Source organism: Vicugna pacos, chromosome 20, assembly GCF_048564905.1.
Source record: "Vicugna pacos chromosome 20, VicPac4, whole genome shotgun sequence".
In the NCBI taxonomy this organism is placed as follows: domain Eukaryota; kingdom Metazoa; phylum Chordata; class Mammalia; order Artiodactyla; family Camelidae; genus Vicugna; species Vicugna pacos.
In genome coordinates this window covers 20,188,801-20,202,954 of record NC_133006.1, presented here as the reverse complement: position 1 = coordinate 20,202,954, position 14,154 = coordinate 20,188,801, and the positions used below count along the sequence as shown (strand labels likewise).

Here is a 14,154-nt window from a genome sequence, read left to right as displayed (position 1 = left end):
GCTGGCCCCACCAGAGATCAGTTCATGATTCCTGGCATCAGCTCCACTTCCTAGCCATAATGCCCTGACTCCCCAAGGCAGGGCGAGGCTCAGAGCCCTTCAGATGGCTCAGCTGGTCTCCCAGGGGGCACAGAGGCTTCCCTCTGCTCCAAGGCCTGACAACCCATTAAACTGACTGAGCGTCCTGGAGCCCAGGAAAGGGCCTGGCTGCAAAACAAGTCCCCTTGGTGGCCTCCTACCTGTGGTGTCCCAGTCTTCCCTCTTCTGCCCTGTCCCCTCTCACTGACTACTGGTACTGGGCAAGTGGGTTTAGAGGAGCCCTCCTGTGGGACCCACCATGGCCCAGGCCTCTTACTGTGCTTATATTTTAGGCAGTGGCTTCCAAGGGACAAAGTCCTGCCCCTGGGTGTGGAAGATACTGTGGACAAGCTCAAGATGCTGGAAGGCCGCAAGACCAGCATCCGCAAGTCAGTGCAGGTGGCCTACGACCGCGCGATGATCCACCTGAGCCGAGTGCGGGGGCCCCACTCCTTTGTCACCTCCAGCTACCTGTAAGGGCGGGGCCTGGCCTGCATCTGCCTGCCCTGCCTCCATCCCGCAGGGCACAGAGAAACCTCTTCCTGCCCCAGCCAGATGTGTGGCCAGCAGCTCCCCTCTTCCATGGCAGGCTGGGGACTGGGCTGTGTCCTCCCCAAGGGCAAGGCCCCAGTTTTGACCAACTGTATGGTTCCCCTCGCGGGCCTGCTGTGTGCCAAAAACTCCCACCTGAGCTCCCTCAGGGGCTGGTCCACTGAAGAACCAGTTAGAAGTAGAAACAGCTGTGAGGCTTGGGCTCGGCCTAGGAGATAGACCTGGCCCCAGAAGCAAGAGATCCTGGGCTCTTTCTCAAGGGTGTGCCTGGCCCCCTCACCCCACTCCCAACTAACTACACCTCAAGGTGAGCAAGGCTCTGACACTGAGCCCAGAGGTGCTGTGGATATACTTGGGTCCTGCGGGAAGTCTCACAGAGCTCACCCTCTCTTTCCCTCCATCACCCATCCTCATACCTCTTCCCAGTCCCATCTTCTCTGCATCTCTGCCCAGTCTCTCTTTTTCCCATGTTCCTTTCTCTTGTGCCAAACTGACAAAAACCATCACCAAACTGATCTTTTTCTTTTTATGTCTCATTCCCTTTGAGGCCAGCTGCTATGCTAGGTGGGTGCCTCCACCTGGCTCCTCAAGGCCCAGGACAGAGGCCAGCCTACCACTTGGGTGACGCCTTCACCAGCACACCACCCCCTACCTTCATATCTGCTTCAGACAAACAGCTGAGGCCAGGCTGTGAGAACTTGCCCCCATGAATTGAGACAGGGCTCCTCCTGCCCGCTTTTGTCTTGCCGGGAGGTGGGCTCAGGCTTGGCAGGCTCCTGGTCAGCAGACCAGACTGGTTGTATGAGTGTTCATCTGTCCACTTGGATTCTGAGGGTTGTTGGGGTGGAGCTGTGCCCTTCGGCTGGGTCTACTCTTTCACCCCTCCTATAGTCTCCTCTGCAACTGCAGCCTCCAGCATCAGTCTCCACCACCATGGACGGCATGGTGCCTCCAGTCCAGCGTCTTCTGTCCTATGCTCTGCCCTGCCCAGCCTCTGCTGCTCCGAACTCCAGTGAACGCATTGCTTTTATTTCAAACCCTCTGTCCCCTTCCCGCTTTTCCTTCAACCCCCTCTCCACCTTTACCTTCTCAAAAACAGAAGGGAAAAAAAAAAAACTGTGAAATGAGAAATGCTGACTGACAAACCAACACAACTTTCAGAGGCTTTGATGTCTGTTCTCTGGATGTTTCTTTTCACCTCTCAAACACCAAAGTCGCAGGGCCAGGTTGCAGGCCACTGATCGCCATGTTGATTTTTAACCTGACGTTCTTTTTAATTGTTTTAAATTTTTCATAGGGGAGTTTTGGACAAAACGCAGTCCCTGGGGAGATCACTGCCATTTTTACACACGTGACTTTTTAAAAATACAACCAACCAACCGCCACGACTTCTTATACATTTGGGACACGAGCCAGAGTTTAAAAGGGAATCAACAAAACTCTCTCTATAACATAAAGGATGGGGTTTTGTCTTTTGTACAATAATAAAACTACATTACAGCATATGGCTAGGGAAGGACATGGTGTATATAATTGTAAAATACTGTTCTAAATTATTCAGGCCTATAGCTTCCATTCCTGGAGTCCTCCATTGTGTGGCTGAGTATTTTAAATGCACACAGTGTGGTTTATTTAAAGGAGCCAGTGCGTCCCCCCTCTCCCCAGGTAGTCGGCTGTGGACTCTGTGACCTTTGTCTCAACCTGTGTTGTAAGATCTCGGGGCTTTCTCTCTCTCTCTCTCTTTCTGTGTCTCTTTCTTCCTTTCTTCCCCTAAACCCTTTCTCTTTCTTAGTCTTTCTCTGTTTTTTTCAATCTCTTTGAATCTTTCAGTCTCTCTCTGAGTCTCATTTTTAAAACTGCTCTTTTAGAACAGGAAACGGCTCAGATCCTGCTGTGGCGTGGGGCCTGTGTGTCTCAGTCGCATCTGCTGTGAAGCACACGATGCTCTATTTATTGTAGAAAGTGACTTTATTTGCTTTCTAGAATTGTTTATAACAGATGGTATAAGAGAGGTAATAAACAGAGAAAAATCTATGCTTGTAAAGAATACAAAAGTTAATTTTACCTACTATAATATGACTGTCTGAAACTTATTTTCTCTCTGAGAAATAAATGTTCTAATGGGCAGCAGTTGCTGTGTGTGTTTGAAGTCATCAGTGGGGCCTGCCCTTCTGTTCCTAATGTCTGCAGCTTTCCCCTTGTCCCAGGAAGCCAGGGGCCATTAAGAATGGGGTTGTCTAGCAGTTGCAGACTCCAGCTGGAGAGGGCTCTGTCTGTCTGCCTGCCCGTCTGTATCTTGGACCCCTGAGAGGGGTGTGAAGGTGGGTTCTGACGTTTTCCTCCCCAACAGCTTCGCCTTCTGGGAGCTGTGGACAGTCCAGCCTACTTCCCACTTTTTGGCTTCCCTGTGGTCTTGTTCCTTTAGGAGCCTCTGCCCCTCATTCAGTGGGAAAAGTGGCCCTTTGGACATCTTGGGCAACTGTTCACCAGGCTCACAGAGTTGGAGACTCTAGGCTGCTTCCGCCTCCTTTGCTGTTATTGCCGTCCCCATTCTATAAAGGAGCCGGGACACAGGGAGACGCACAGCATGAGCTGAGCTTCTTTCAGAGCTGGAAGGTTGAGTTGAGCCTGCCTGCTCTTCATTTTTCAGGCAAGAAAACAGGCCATGTTACCATGCTTCTGTGCTTGACTGGGAGTTAAGTGTCTCAGTGGTATGGCTGGAGGACACAGGAGTCTCCTGATCACCTCCTCCACAGGATCTTTGAAATTCTTGTCAATGAAGTCACTAAAGTGTGAAGGTTCTCAATCTGGTATAGCATTGATAGAGTATGTCTAATGTACTGATAGTCCTTGTGTTACGTGTTGGGGGTGCAAAACTGCACATCCCTAGTGTCAGGACGCTAACAACCTGATTTATCACAGACAACTCTGAAAAGGCTTCCAGAAGAATGAAGCAATTAGTTCAAGCCTTAGAAAATGGGGTTAAAAATCCCTATACATGAACTTATGTTTTGAATTATAAAAACAATTTAGAAGGAAATTACAAGCTCACCATATAAAACATTTTGGAAATAAAGGGAAAATGACCGGATGGGTAGGATTTTAGCAGGTGAGGATAAAAAGAGAAGTAGATGAAGCAGTTTAAGCAAAAAGAGGCCTCAGGGAGGTATGGTGCGTATTCCGACTCTGGGCTAACCACCATCCTGTTTCATTTAGGTGGCAAGGCAGTGTGTTGGGATTAAGACCCCTGTCACTCAATTGCTGTGTGTCCTCAAGCATGGTACTGGACCTCTCTGAGACTGCCTTAATAGAGGACACTGAAGCCAGGGCAAGGCATTAGTACATGGTAGGTGACAACATCCATTGAAGGCCTTTGCATAGGGAAGAGCCTTGATTGGAACTTGGCAACTAATTAGACATCAGAGTCAAAAAGGAGTGTTAAGGCAGGGTCATTGTGTGGCTGGAGGGACCAGCACTGGGTTCGTGGGTGAAGAGGAAGAGTTTAATGTTTGATGAGTTTGTGTCGCTTACAGGACATCTGAGGAAAACCCCCAGCAAGCAGATGGGACTGGGCCTGAAGTTCGAGTGGAAGGTAGGAAGAGATGATGGAAATGTGGGGCCACTGGAGCCCAGCAGGACAGTTAGGAGAATGGCCAAAGAGAAAGGGGGAAGGACGGGGCTGAGGAAGGCCCCTTACATTTAGAAGCTGGGGTTGGGAGACAGAGGATGGAAACAGCACCTTCAGAGGGGTCTTGCCCCCAGGGGGGGCCTCATGCAGAGAGTGTCAAGCCCTAAGGATCATCCAGCAACCCCATCACCCCCAACTCATTTCACAGAGAGAGGCAAGTCAGGTGTGCTCAGCATCACAGAGCAGGAAGAGGCAGGGCAGGACCAGAACCCAGAACTCAGCACTCTGCTCTTCTCACACCCACATATTCAGAGCCCTTGAGGTGAGTAGAAGCTTCCTTAATGAATTTTATCAATGTTGTGATTAAAAATCATGGACTCAGGTCTAAAATATTATGATACTGGAGCATATAGGGACACTCTGACCAGGAATAGAAAATCTCAACTTTCCAAACACGTTTAAAAATATCATTAAAAGCATTTGCCAAAACCCTGGTCAGCTTGGCCACTTCCATTAATGTAGTAGTTGCCATTAACACTTGAGTGTGAATTTGCCTTTCAGACAGGCTCTCCTGGCCTGGCTTATCTGTGAGCTTTGCCTTTGAGAGAAGACTGCCAGGCTCTAGGACAGGTACTGAAGGGAAATACAGTTCAGGGGTCTTGTCTTCCTGGCTCTGCAAGCCCTCCCACGGTATATGTAGGGCAGAGTGTGGGGACATCTGGTCCTGCCAGCTGCAGCCAGTCTGGCCTTTGCCGAGGGAAGGAGGTCTTTGGGAGAGGGAAATGGTTTCTCCAAAAGATGGAGAAGATGTTTCTGCCTCACCATGTGGTGGGGAAGAGGGGCCAGAGGGGTGTGTGTCTGCTGGGCCAGAGCTGGGGGGGGACCTCTAACTCGACCTAAGCACTTGAGGGTGCCCTTCTGCTTATCCTTTTCCTTCAAGCGTGGAAAGAAAAAATATATGTATGTATGTGTGTGTATATATAGGTTTTTTTGTATATTTAAAATGTATTAATATGTTATTTTTATATATTGCATACTATATTGTTTATATTGTATAGAGAGATTAGTATTCTCTACAATTTTAATATTCTTAAGAGGGCCAGGACTCCCAGGCTACATGAAGTAGAAAAAGCTTATTATTCCCAATTTCATAAGGGTTGTGTTGTTATTTCAAAGAACATTGTGGGTCCTCTGCTTGGCACCTGTTAGGCTGGTGGGAAGTAGTGGGTTTCAGTCTAACTCCCCTTGCTTCTGAAGCAGTGTCTGAGTTCCTTCTTCCTCCTTTCTGCTTTGTACTGGACCCTTTTGGGGACCTAGAGGCAGTTTGAGGGATGCAACATTGATGGTTCCTGATGGGCAAGAGTGTAGGATGCACATAGGCCCAGGGGAGGGCCTCTCCTGCCAGCTTCACAGTCCAGAAGGACCCCCCGAAGGTTTTTATCTGAGCTGGTCACGAGAGACTATAAACTTACTCTTTGCTATCTAATTTGAAAATTTTTTTTAAAGTGCAAAGGAGAAAGTAAGACTTCTGATTACCCAGAAATAACTATTTCCACCATTTTAATGTAATTCCTGACAGTCTCATGTGTTTTCTTGGTAGAGTGTGTGTTTAGTTTCTTGTACTAGGGAGGTGAGGGATCAGCAGGGAGCTGTCTGCCATCACTGCGGAAGCTCTCGGCATGACTGGAACACAAGGCCCAACAGCTCCTCCGCCCCAGTTTAACTTTTCCTCACTTGCCGAGTATCATGAACCGGCCTAAGCCAACCATTGCCTGTTATTGTTGTTCTATTTTTTCCCTTTGTTTTGTAGTCTCTTGCAGTTGAAATTGAATGGGAGCTAAATATCTCTATCCCAAGAACTTTGCTAGGGTATAATTCCCTCAAATAATTCCTGGACCAAATTCCACCACATGTTCAAACACCTTTGAGTGAGGAGGCCCCCAAACTTCATATATTTTCTTCTCCAGCTTGAGAAGTTCCCACTCTCTGCCCTCTGGGACAGCCACCAGCACCTGGCATAAAAAGTCACTCCAAGAGTGATGGACACACTCTTCTGAAGGCAAAACCAGCAGCTGAGTAGTCAGGTCAGGGGGCTGGAGCAATGGAACTTCAGACCAATAATATTTTTGTTGTTTTCAGTATACCTTTACATATAATAATTAAGGTCCACAGACTGTAAGTTTAATCTCCATGAATTTTTACATATGTATCCATCCATGAAACCACCACCCAGATCAAAATACAGAGCATTTCCAGTGCCGCAGAAAGTTCCTCATGTTCCTTCCCAGTCGGTGTCCGCCTAGCCCAGCTGGGGAACCCCCACCCCCATTTAGGGGCTGGATGAGATAGGAGAGCTGTACTATGGTGCCCAGCCAGATTCCTGCTTTGGCTGTTTGGAGAATAAGGTACTTCTCAATTCAGAGTAAGACAGCCCTCCTGGGCCCCCTCCTCGGCCCCCTCCTCCTCACCCCTGGTGGTTGTGCTCTGGGGGACGGAGCCCAGCCTCAGAGGCCTCCTCACTAATGCAGACCCATGCTGGGGACACTTCAGTCTTCAGGAAACCCGTGCACAAGCAGGGCATAAGGCATCCCTTGCACATTGTGTCCAAAACTTTTCTTGCCCGCTGGCTGATGCCTGCAAGGCCATGATCCTTGGAGACTTGCCCATGATCCCCGTTTCCTTTGAGTTATTGGTGTCGTGTGGAGATAAAGAATGTGTGGGCAGGTTTTGATGAGGCAGTAGAGCAAAGGACACTGGGTCCTTGAGGGGAGGATTAAAGAGGGGATGAAAATGGCCTATTTCCTGTTGGCTGACCTTGGTGACACAGACACACACTTCAGAGCCATCAAGGATGAAGGCTTACTGGAGTGACTTCAAAAGAATTACTCAGATCACAGGTGGGTGAAGGTCTGAGATAAGACCGTAGGGTCAGGTGAAGAGACCCAGGGAGGGAGCCTTGTTTGGAAACAAAGCTCTAGAAACAAGATTGCTGAGCCCAATTGATGTGGGCAGCCATGTGAAGCCAATTCTGTCCTTAGGCGTAAGAGCGTGGTCGGGTCGGCCTGGGCTGAGGGAGGAGGACATAGACCTCCCTGGGCCATCCCACAGGGCTTCTGGCTCCACTTGTGATTCTTGGCTTGGAAGGTTTTGGCTGCCAGAACCCAGACATTCCTCCTCCCTCCCTTACACTCTCCCTTCCCTTCTCCCTCCCCTTTCTGACTCCCTCTCTCAGTCTCTCTCTCTTCAAATTTTATTATTATTTATTATTTTTAACTTCAGTTGATTTACGTGATTCAAAATTTTAAAAATTCAAGAAAATCTCCCTCCTTGTCCCCAGCCTTCTAATTCTCTTCCCAGAAGCAATCAGTTTTATCAGTTACATGTGTAACTTCCCAGAGGTAGTTTAGTATCAGCATATGTGTGCACCTGTGTGTATGTGTTCCCTCTTTTATACAAGTGGTATCATACTGTTCATATTGGTCTAGGCCTCATTTTTAAAAATTGTTTTTGTTAAATAGTGAGTAGACAAAAATAGTAGTTATACAATATGTATAAATTAAAAAAAAAACCCACAATACAATAAGCTACCTGGTACCTGACAAAGAAGCAGGGCTTTTAAAATCCTCTAAGTGGCCCTTTCCAGCCCCACTTTTTCTTCCCCTAAATACTGTCCTGAATGTTATGCTTATCATGCTTTTTTTTTCTATTATGCTTTTTTCCCACCTCTGCCTTATATTTATATCACCATACAATAAATATTGTGTAGTGTCTCACACTTTCTGGATTTTGAAGAGAAGGAAGTGTACTGCATGAAATCTACAACTTGCTTGCATCCCACCCATGATTAGATTACAGTCCTGAGATTCATTGGTCCTGATACAGTCACTTGCACTCTGGTATGGAATTCCACTGTATGAAGATACCACAATTAATTTTTCATTATGCTATTTAAGGACATTTGGGTTGCTTCCAATTTTTCGCTTCTAGGAACAGCACTGGTGTGAATGTTCTTGATTGTTTTTCCTGGTGTATATGTTTGGGGGGTTGGTTAGGGTAAAGATTTCCCTGGGGGCACTTGCGGGGGCCTAGAACACACATTGTCAACTTCAAGGCAAACTGCTTCCCAGAGTGGTGGTTTTAATTCACACGCTTTCCAGCTGTTTGAGAGTTCCCTTTGCTTCACTCCTTGCCGACGCTTGCATTATAAGTTTTTAAGATTTTCCAGACTGATCATGTGAGATTGTAACTCGTTGTTTACATTTTATTTCTCTAATTATGCACGTTGCATTTTTTACTTAAAATATACTTTGGTGATTGTTCCATATCAGAGCAGTAAGGACTTCCTCTTTCTTTCTTGAGCTGGAGAATGTTCTATCATATGAAAATCTGACTGATTTAAGCAATTCCTTACTGATAGACATTAAATTGGCTCTAGTGTTTTACAGTCAATTCTGCAATGAATAGCTTTGTATATCAGTGGTAAAGTGCATCTGTATGTGGGTGAGTCTATATCTAGGTTTCTTACCTGGAATCTTCTGAGACGTTTGGATGAAAATGCAAGACAGTTCTTTTTTTATTTTAATTTTTTATTGAAGTGTAGTTGAATTACATCAGTTTCAGGTGTACAACAAAGTGATTCAGTTGTACGTATACATACATATAATTTATTTTCAGATTCCTTTGTATTATAATTTATTCCAAGAAACTGAATATAGATCTTCATGCTATACAGTAGGTCCTTGTTTATCTATTTTATATATAGTAGTGTGTATCTGTTAATGGAAGACAAATTTTGCTCCCCTCTGGCCTGGCACATATCTGTTTCTGGCAAATTCCCTTAATTCCTCCACTTCTCCAGGATGGAAACTGTATCTGCCCTGTCAGGTTTCACCACAGCACCTTTTCTCTGAGGTGCTTATGCTCATCTTCCCCCCTTTTCTCTGAACCAACCTGTTTCCCCTTTACTCCCCCCACCTTCACACAAATTCCTCACGGGTGGTCCTAGCCCAGCTCCTCCTTCCTACAGCTGTCCCCATCTCAAGAAATAGTATTCCCCAAGGAGCCAGACTTTGCCTGGCCCTGAAGGAGAGGAAAAGAAAGCTGATGGCAGCCCTCACAGAGTGGATAGTCTCAGAGCAGGCAGGGCAACAGATACACAAAACAACCAAGAAGACATAGGACAGTTCCCAGCCCAGCACCTATTAGCTGGGCTGCCCAGGCAAACCTCCATGTGCCTGGGCCTCATTTCTTTATAAAAGAAGGACAGTGACACTTCTTTGGTGCTTGGGACAGAGTGGGGCCGATGTTCATGCACTTGTGGGTCATAGTTTTCCTTGTTATCAAGGACTTCTAATTCAAGATGCCATGCTAATAACTATGGTAGATGCAAGGGTCTGACAGCACCCAGAGGAAGGCGAAGGAAGCCCAAATTGGAGGGGCTTCCTGAGGGAGGAGATAGTTGAGTTGTATCTATCAAGATAGGCATCATTTAAAAGGCAAGTGGGGTAATCTCTCTTGATAGGAAGACCCTTGAAATCAGAAGACTGGAGGCTGAACGTGGAAAGGTTTGAGTGTGCTTGAGAATCAGTGAGTAATTTGGGGAGAGACATGAGTGTAAAGGTTGTGGGACTGGGCGCTGGAGATGTGACTGGAGCTCCATCTTAGAGGCCTCAGTGGGCAAAGTGAGGTCTTAGGGTGGGCCCAGGAATCTGATTTGCAGCAATTCAGATGCACATTTAGGTTTGAGAATTGTTTTTAATTGCTGAGTAAAGAAGTGCAGCCTAGGATGATGGGATGTGGGGTTCAGCAGAGAGCCCAGCAGCTGGTCTGCAGGATTCTTTCTTTGGGAGGAAGCGTGAAGGAAGCATTGTGTTGCATTTGACTCAGGACTCCCCCCTCAACCCTAGTCCCCAACACACACTGCTTTGACCTGGTATCCTGAAGGCACAGGGTTCCCATGGGCTGGGTGCCTGGAGCATCATATGTGAAAGGAAAAGATGACCTGCACGTGTCCTCCAGGAAGTTTGGAAGCTAATCTGGGGAGTAGGAAGCCCTGGCTGGTGAAACAGCTACAGCAACCATTTTTCAGCTAAGCACTTTAAACTCATTATCCTCAGTCTCCCAATAGTCCAGGTGGGTTGGAGGTATTACCACATTATCATGTCTCTTTCACCCTGAAACTGAGCCTCAGAGAGTTTGAGTAACTTGTACAAGGTCACGTGATTAGCGGAGGTAGGACTCTTATCTCAGCCTTACTCTCTGGCTGTTTTTTCATACACAGAAATACTAATGGCCGGGGCCTTCAAAGCCTGATTTTATTTTCTTGTTTATTTGCCAACAACGATTAGAAAGATTAGAATATCTAGCCAACATTTGTCAAGTCCTCACACGTTCCAGGCAACCTCTGGACATACTAGCACGTTTACTTCTCAGAAACCAAAAGGGTAGGTGCCCTTATTATCCCTGTGCTACAGGTGACGTTAAATGAGTGGTAAGAAGCAGAGCTTGGCAAAGCCCACTTTCTTAACTCATCTACACCTTTGCTTCTTAATCAGTGATGTTTAATATATGATGCTAATAAATTATCATTATAATATTATCTAAAGCCTCTGCCGAAATGGTGGCTCTTTCCTTGGTATTTCAGGGATGACAGGAAGGTCCTTCATCTGTTAAAAACCTAAACACCTTCTCACTAGTTTAGGGCTGCTTAGGGTTGCACAAGTAGGGCTATATACCTTAAGCTGACAGCTTTGATCCTCAATAAAACAAGATATTCCCAAGTATTTTTCAATCTTTTGATGCTCAGGCCTGCTTTTCACTCCATAAACAGCTCTGTCCCTCTCTGTAGTTCTTAAAAACAAGAGTTTTTCCCCAAAAGTAACATTCAGTCACACCTATTATGTATGACTCCACCACTGTCACTATTTTACTAATTCTCTGAGGATTTTAGCTCCTGTTACTGAACCTGAATTTGGGTCCACTCAACTGACAGACAGCAAAGCTAATCAACTGACACCAGGTTGTAGTGAAGGAAAGGACAGTGTTTGTTGCAGGCACTGTGCAAGGAGAACGGGCAGCGAATGCTCAAAAGATCCAAACTCCCTGACGGTTTTCAGGAAAAGATTTTTAAAGGCAACATTAGGGGTGTGGATTGCAGGGTGCCTGATCAGCTCGAGGATATTCTTCTGATTGGTTGGTGATGAAGTAACAGGGTTATGTTGTTTCAGGAGTCAATGTCTTCAACCTCCTGGTCCCAACCAGCCTCAGGTGTTTTCATCAGCAGTTTTCATGGCAGGGAAGGAGGGGGGTAGGGGTCTGGTTTCTATAAAAACAACTTAGGAATGTGTGCCAGACCTTGTTATCTCTATCTTTCAGGGAGCTGGGAGTTCAGTGACTCTGCTGTGTGGCTGATTTATAGTCTAAATTGTTACCAGTTTCCCAACCCAACAGCTATTCTTTGTTTCTGTGTGTTCACATTTCCTAATCGTTAACTCTTGAGCCGGCCTTCTGAGACTGAGGGGAGGCTTGAAGCAAAGATTTTAATTCAAGAGATGGGGGACCTGGGAGGGGGGCTCCTACACCTGAGAGGGTCCTAAAGAGTCCTGCTCAGTTTCATTCCCAGCTCACTGTGCTCTCCCCAACTCATCCCAACATCCTGGTGCTTTCACCATCCACTTGCCTGATCCACTGACGCTCTGGCCTCCCTGTTCTTCAGCCTCCTTTTCCCCAGGGACCTCCCCCAGTGTGGGCTCTCTTCTCAGCTCCACACTCAAGCCCTGGACTCTCAAAAAGATCCCACGTTCAAACCTCTTTCTAGCTCCTCTCTTCAAGCCTTTTCTCCCATGGGCCCCATAGCCCACTGACTTCACCACCTTTCACTGTCCCCTTCAAATCCCTCCTCCCCTCCTTTCCCTGCCTCAATTCCATGGTTAGTTATTACAGCTCCTCTCTTGTCTACACCCTCCACTCCCATACCTTGAGTCTGCTAGATAATACTCGGCAAAACTACAGCCCAGTTAAATCCAGCTCTCCATCAACTGCACCTGCTCTACCTTTTATTTCACTTGTTTACTTTTCTTGCTTCTGTCTGCCCCCATAGACCATCAGCCCCATGAGGGCAGGTACTGTGCCTTGGTCCCCTGCTCTGTCCTAGCATCAGAAGGGTGCCTGGTGCACTGCCCAGGCATATTCAGTGAATGTTCATGTTTGTTGAATGAATTTCTTTCAGCGTGTGGGGAAGGATCTGAGAGCTAGTTTATGGTAGTATCTGGGGGAAAAGTGGAGGATGGAAATCACGTTGTGTCCAAGTAGGGATAGAGAAGGTGGAGGGGCAGGATGAGAGGATGAGGAAGACAAGCCAGAGACTCCTTAAGTTTGCCCAAGGAGAATGCTGCTATTCCTTTCTAATTGGCTCTTCTTGTTCTGGGAGGAGATCTTGAAAGAGTTCTTCATTCTCGAGCCCAAATTACAGAATTCTAAACCTTTACTAAACTATTATTTCCTACCATTCTTGGTTACTTAAGGCTTCCGAGAAGACATTTGGATGGCTGTGATTAGCACGGATATCTAAGGCCAGGAGTGACCTAACCAGTCACCTCCCACAACCCCTGAATTTACAAGCAGGGAATTGATGCCCAGAGAACAGAAGGACACATGAGTGCTGGTGGCAGAACCAGAGCTCGAACCCAGGCGTCTTGCCCTGCAGTCCTGGGTACTCTGCTGCTGCCTGCTATGCGGCCCCACTCCACTGTTAATGTGCTGTCATTTGCCTGATTGTGCTTGAAAGAAGCAGAGAAAATGTTTTGTCTAACCCACACTGAATACTCATGAAAAACTCTGTGAAAGAGATTTATCACCATTTTGGGTCCCTGGGCTCTTTAATCAATAGAAATTTATAAGAGGCCAGGCTAGGAATTCAGGCAAGGCTTTACTGGGACTCCTGCTATAGCACAAGGGAGCAAAAACAAGTAACAGGTTCCCTTGCTGGCTCCCTGAGCCGCCGGGTGGGCTGGTTCCTTAAACAGGGTGAGGGTAGGGGTGGATCAGTGGGTCAGGCCAGAGGGGCGACTTAGGTGATCTGCCCCCTCCCTTGGTGGTGCTGTGTGTAGGGATCATGTGCAGGGATCACCCTGCTTTTGCTCCTGGCATCTCAGAAGTGGCAGTTGGCTCGTGGCCTTTTTTTTATATTATTGTTCATAATTTCCCTGACTGCTCATGCATGTAGTTTTAGTTCCCTTATAGTTTCTTTGTATGCTATTGCTGGAGGAGACATTCAGGTGCAAGCACTGCAGTAAAGGGTCCCAGGTCCCAGCCTATCTCAGATTAAAGGATCTAGCGAGTCTCCAGCCAACCTGTATGATGGGCTTACAGTGGGACACACATTCCCTCATCTGATCCCCACAGCAGCCCCCTGAGGCAGGTGCTGTTTTACCCCCATTGTACAGAGAAGGAAACTGAGACACAGGAGGTTACACAACTACACACGTAGTTAGGCAGTGACAGAGCCTCTGTGTGATTCAAGAGCCTCTGCTTATAACCTTGATGCTCTCGGTTCTTAAATGCCATACCGAAATGACTTTTCAATTTAAGCAAACTTTTTCCCCGGAAAGATTTGAGTCCTGTCAACAAAAAGCACTCTGACCCTCTGAAACAGGATGTGGTGTGACAAGGTAGGCACTGCTTGCTAAATTGGGTGCTGGTGGTATTTCAGCCCCAAGTCCGAAGGGGAAGTGCTAGAGGGCAGGGGAAGGGAAACTGATGCCTCGAGAGTCCCACTTGGTGCCAGGTGCTTTCTGTACATCAGCTCCGCTCAGTTCTCCCAATGGGCCTAGGCCATGGGGTCCCACAGCTAGTCGGTGGTAGAAGTGGAATTCAAACTATACACATGTTTTACTCTA

The 14,154-nt window shown here is 47.0% G+C and overlaps 1 protein-coding gene and 1 long non-coding RNA gene across 3 annotated transcripts in view; both read left to right on the top strand.

The window, feature by feature from the left end:
* Nucleotides 1–2,760, top strand: part of BRPF3 (bromodomain and PHD finger containing 3) — a 33,510-nt gene extending 30,750 nt beyond the window's left edge. For both annotated transcript variants that reach the window (XM_072945127.1, XM_031688461.2), the window contains one exon: nt 372–2,760. In XM_072945127.1, the coding sequence (XP_072801228.1) occupies nt 372–555 (184 nt within the window). In that variant the 3' untranslated portion in view covers nt 556–2,760. The remainder of the gene's footprint in view (nt 1–371) is intronic.
* Nucleotides 2,761–3,790: 1,030 nt separating this feature from the next.
* LOC140687598 (uncharacterized) lies at nt 3,791–4,816 on the top strand. Its single transcript, XR_012061997.1, has 3 exons — nt 3,791–3,976; nt 4,164–4,222; nt 4,467–4,816. It is a non-coding gene; the product is annotated as an uncharacterized lncRNA (long non-coding RNA).
* The last annotated feature ends 9,338 nt before the right edge of the window (nt 4,817–14,154 follow it).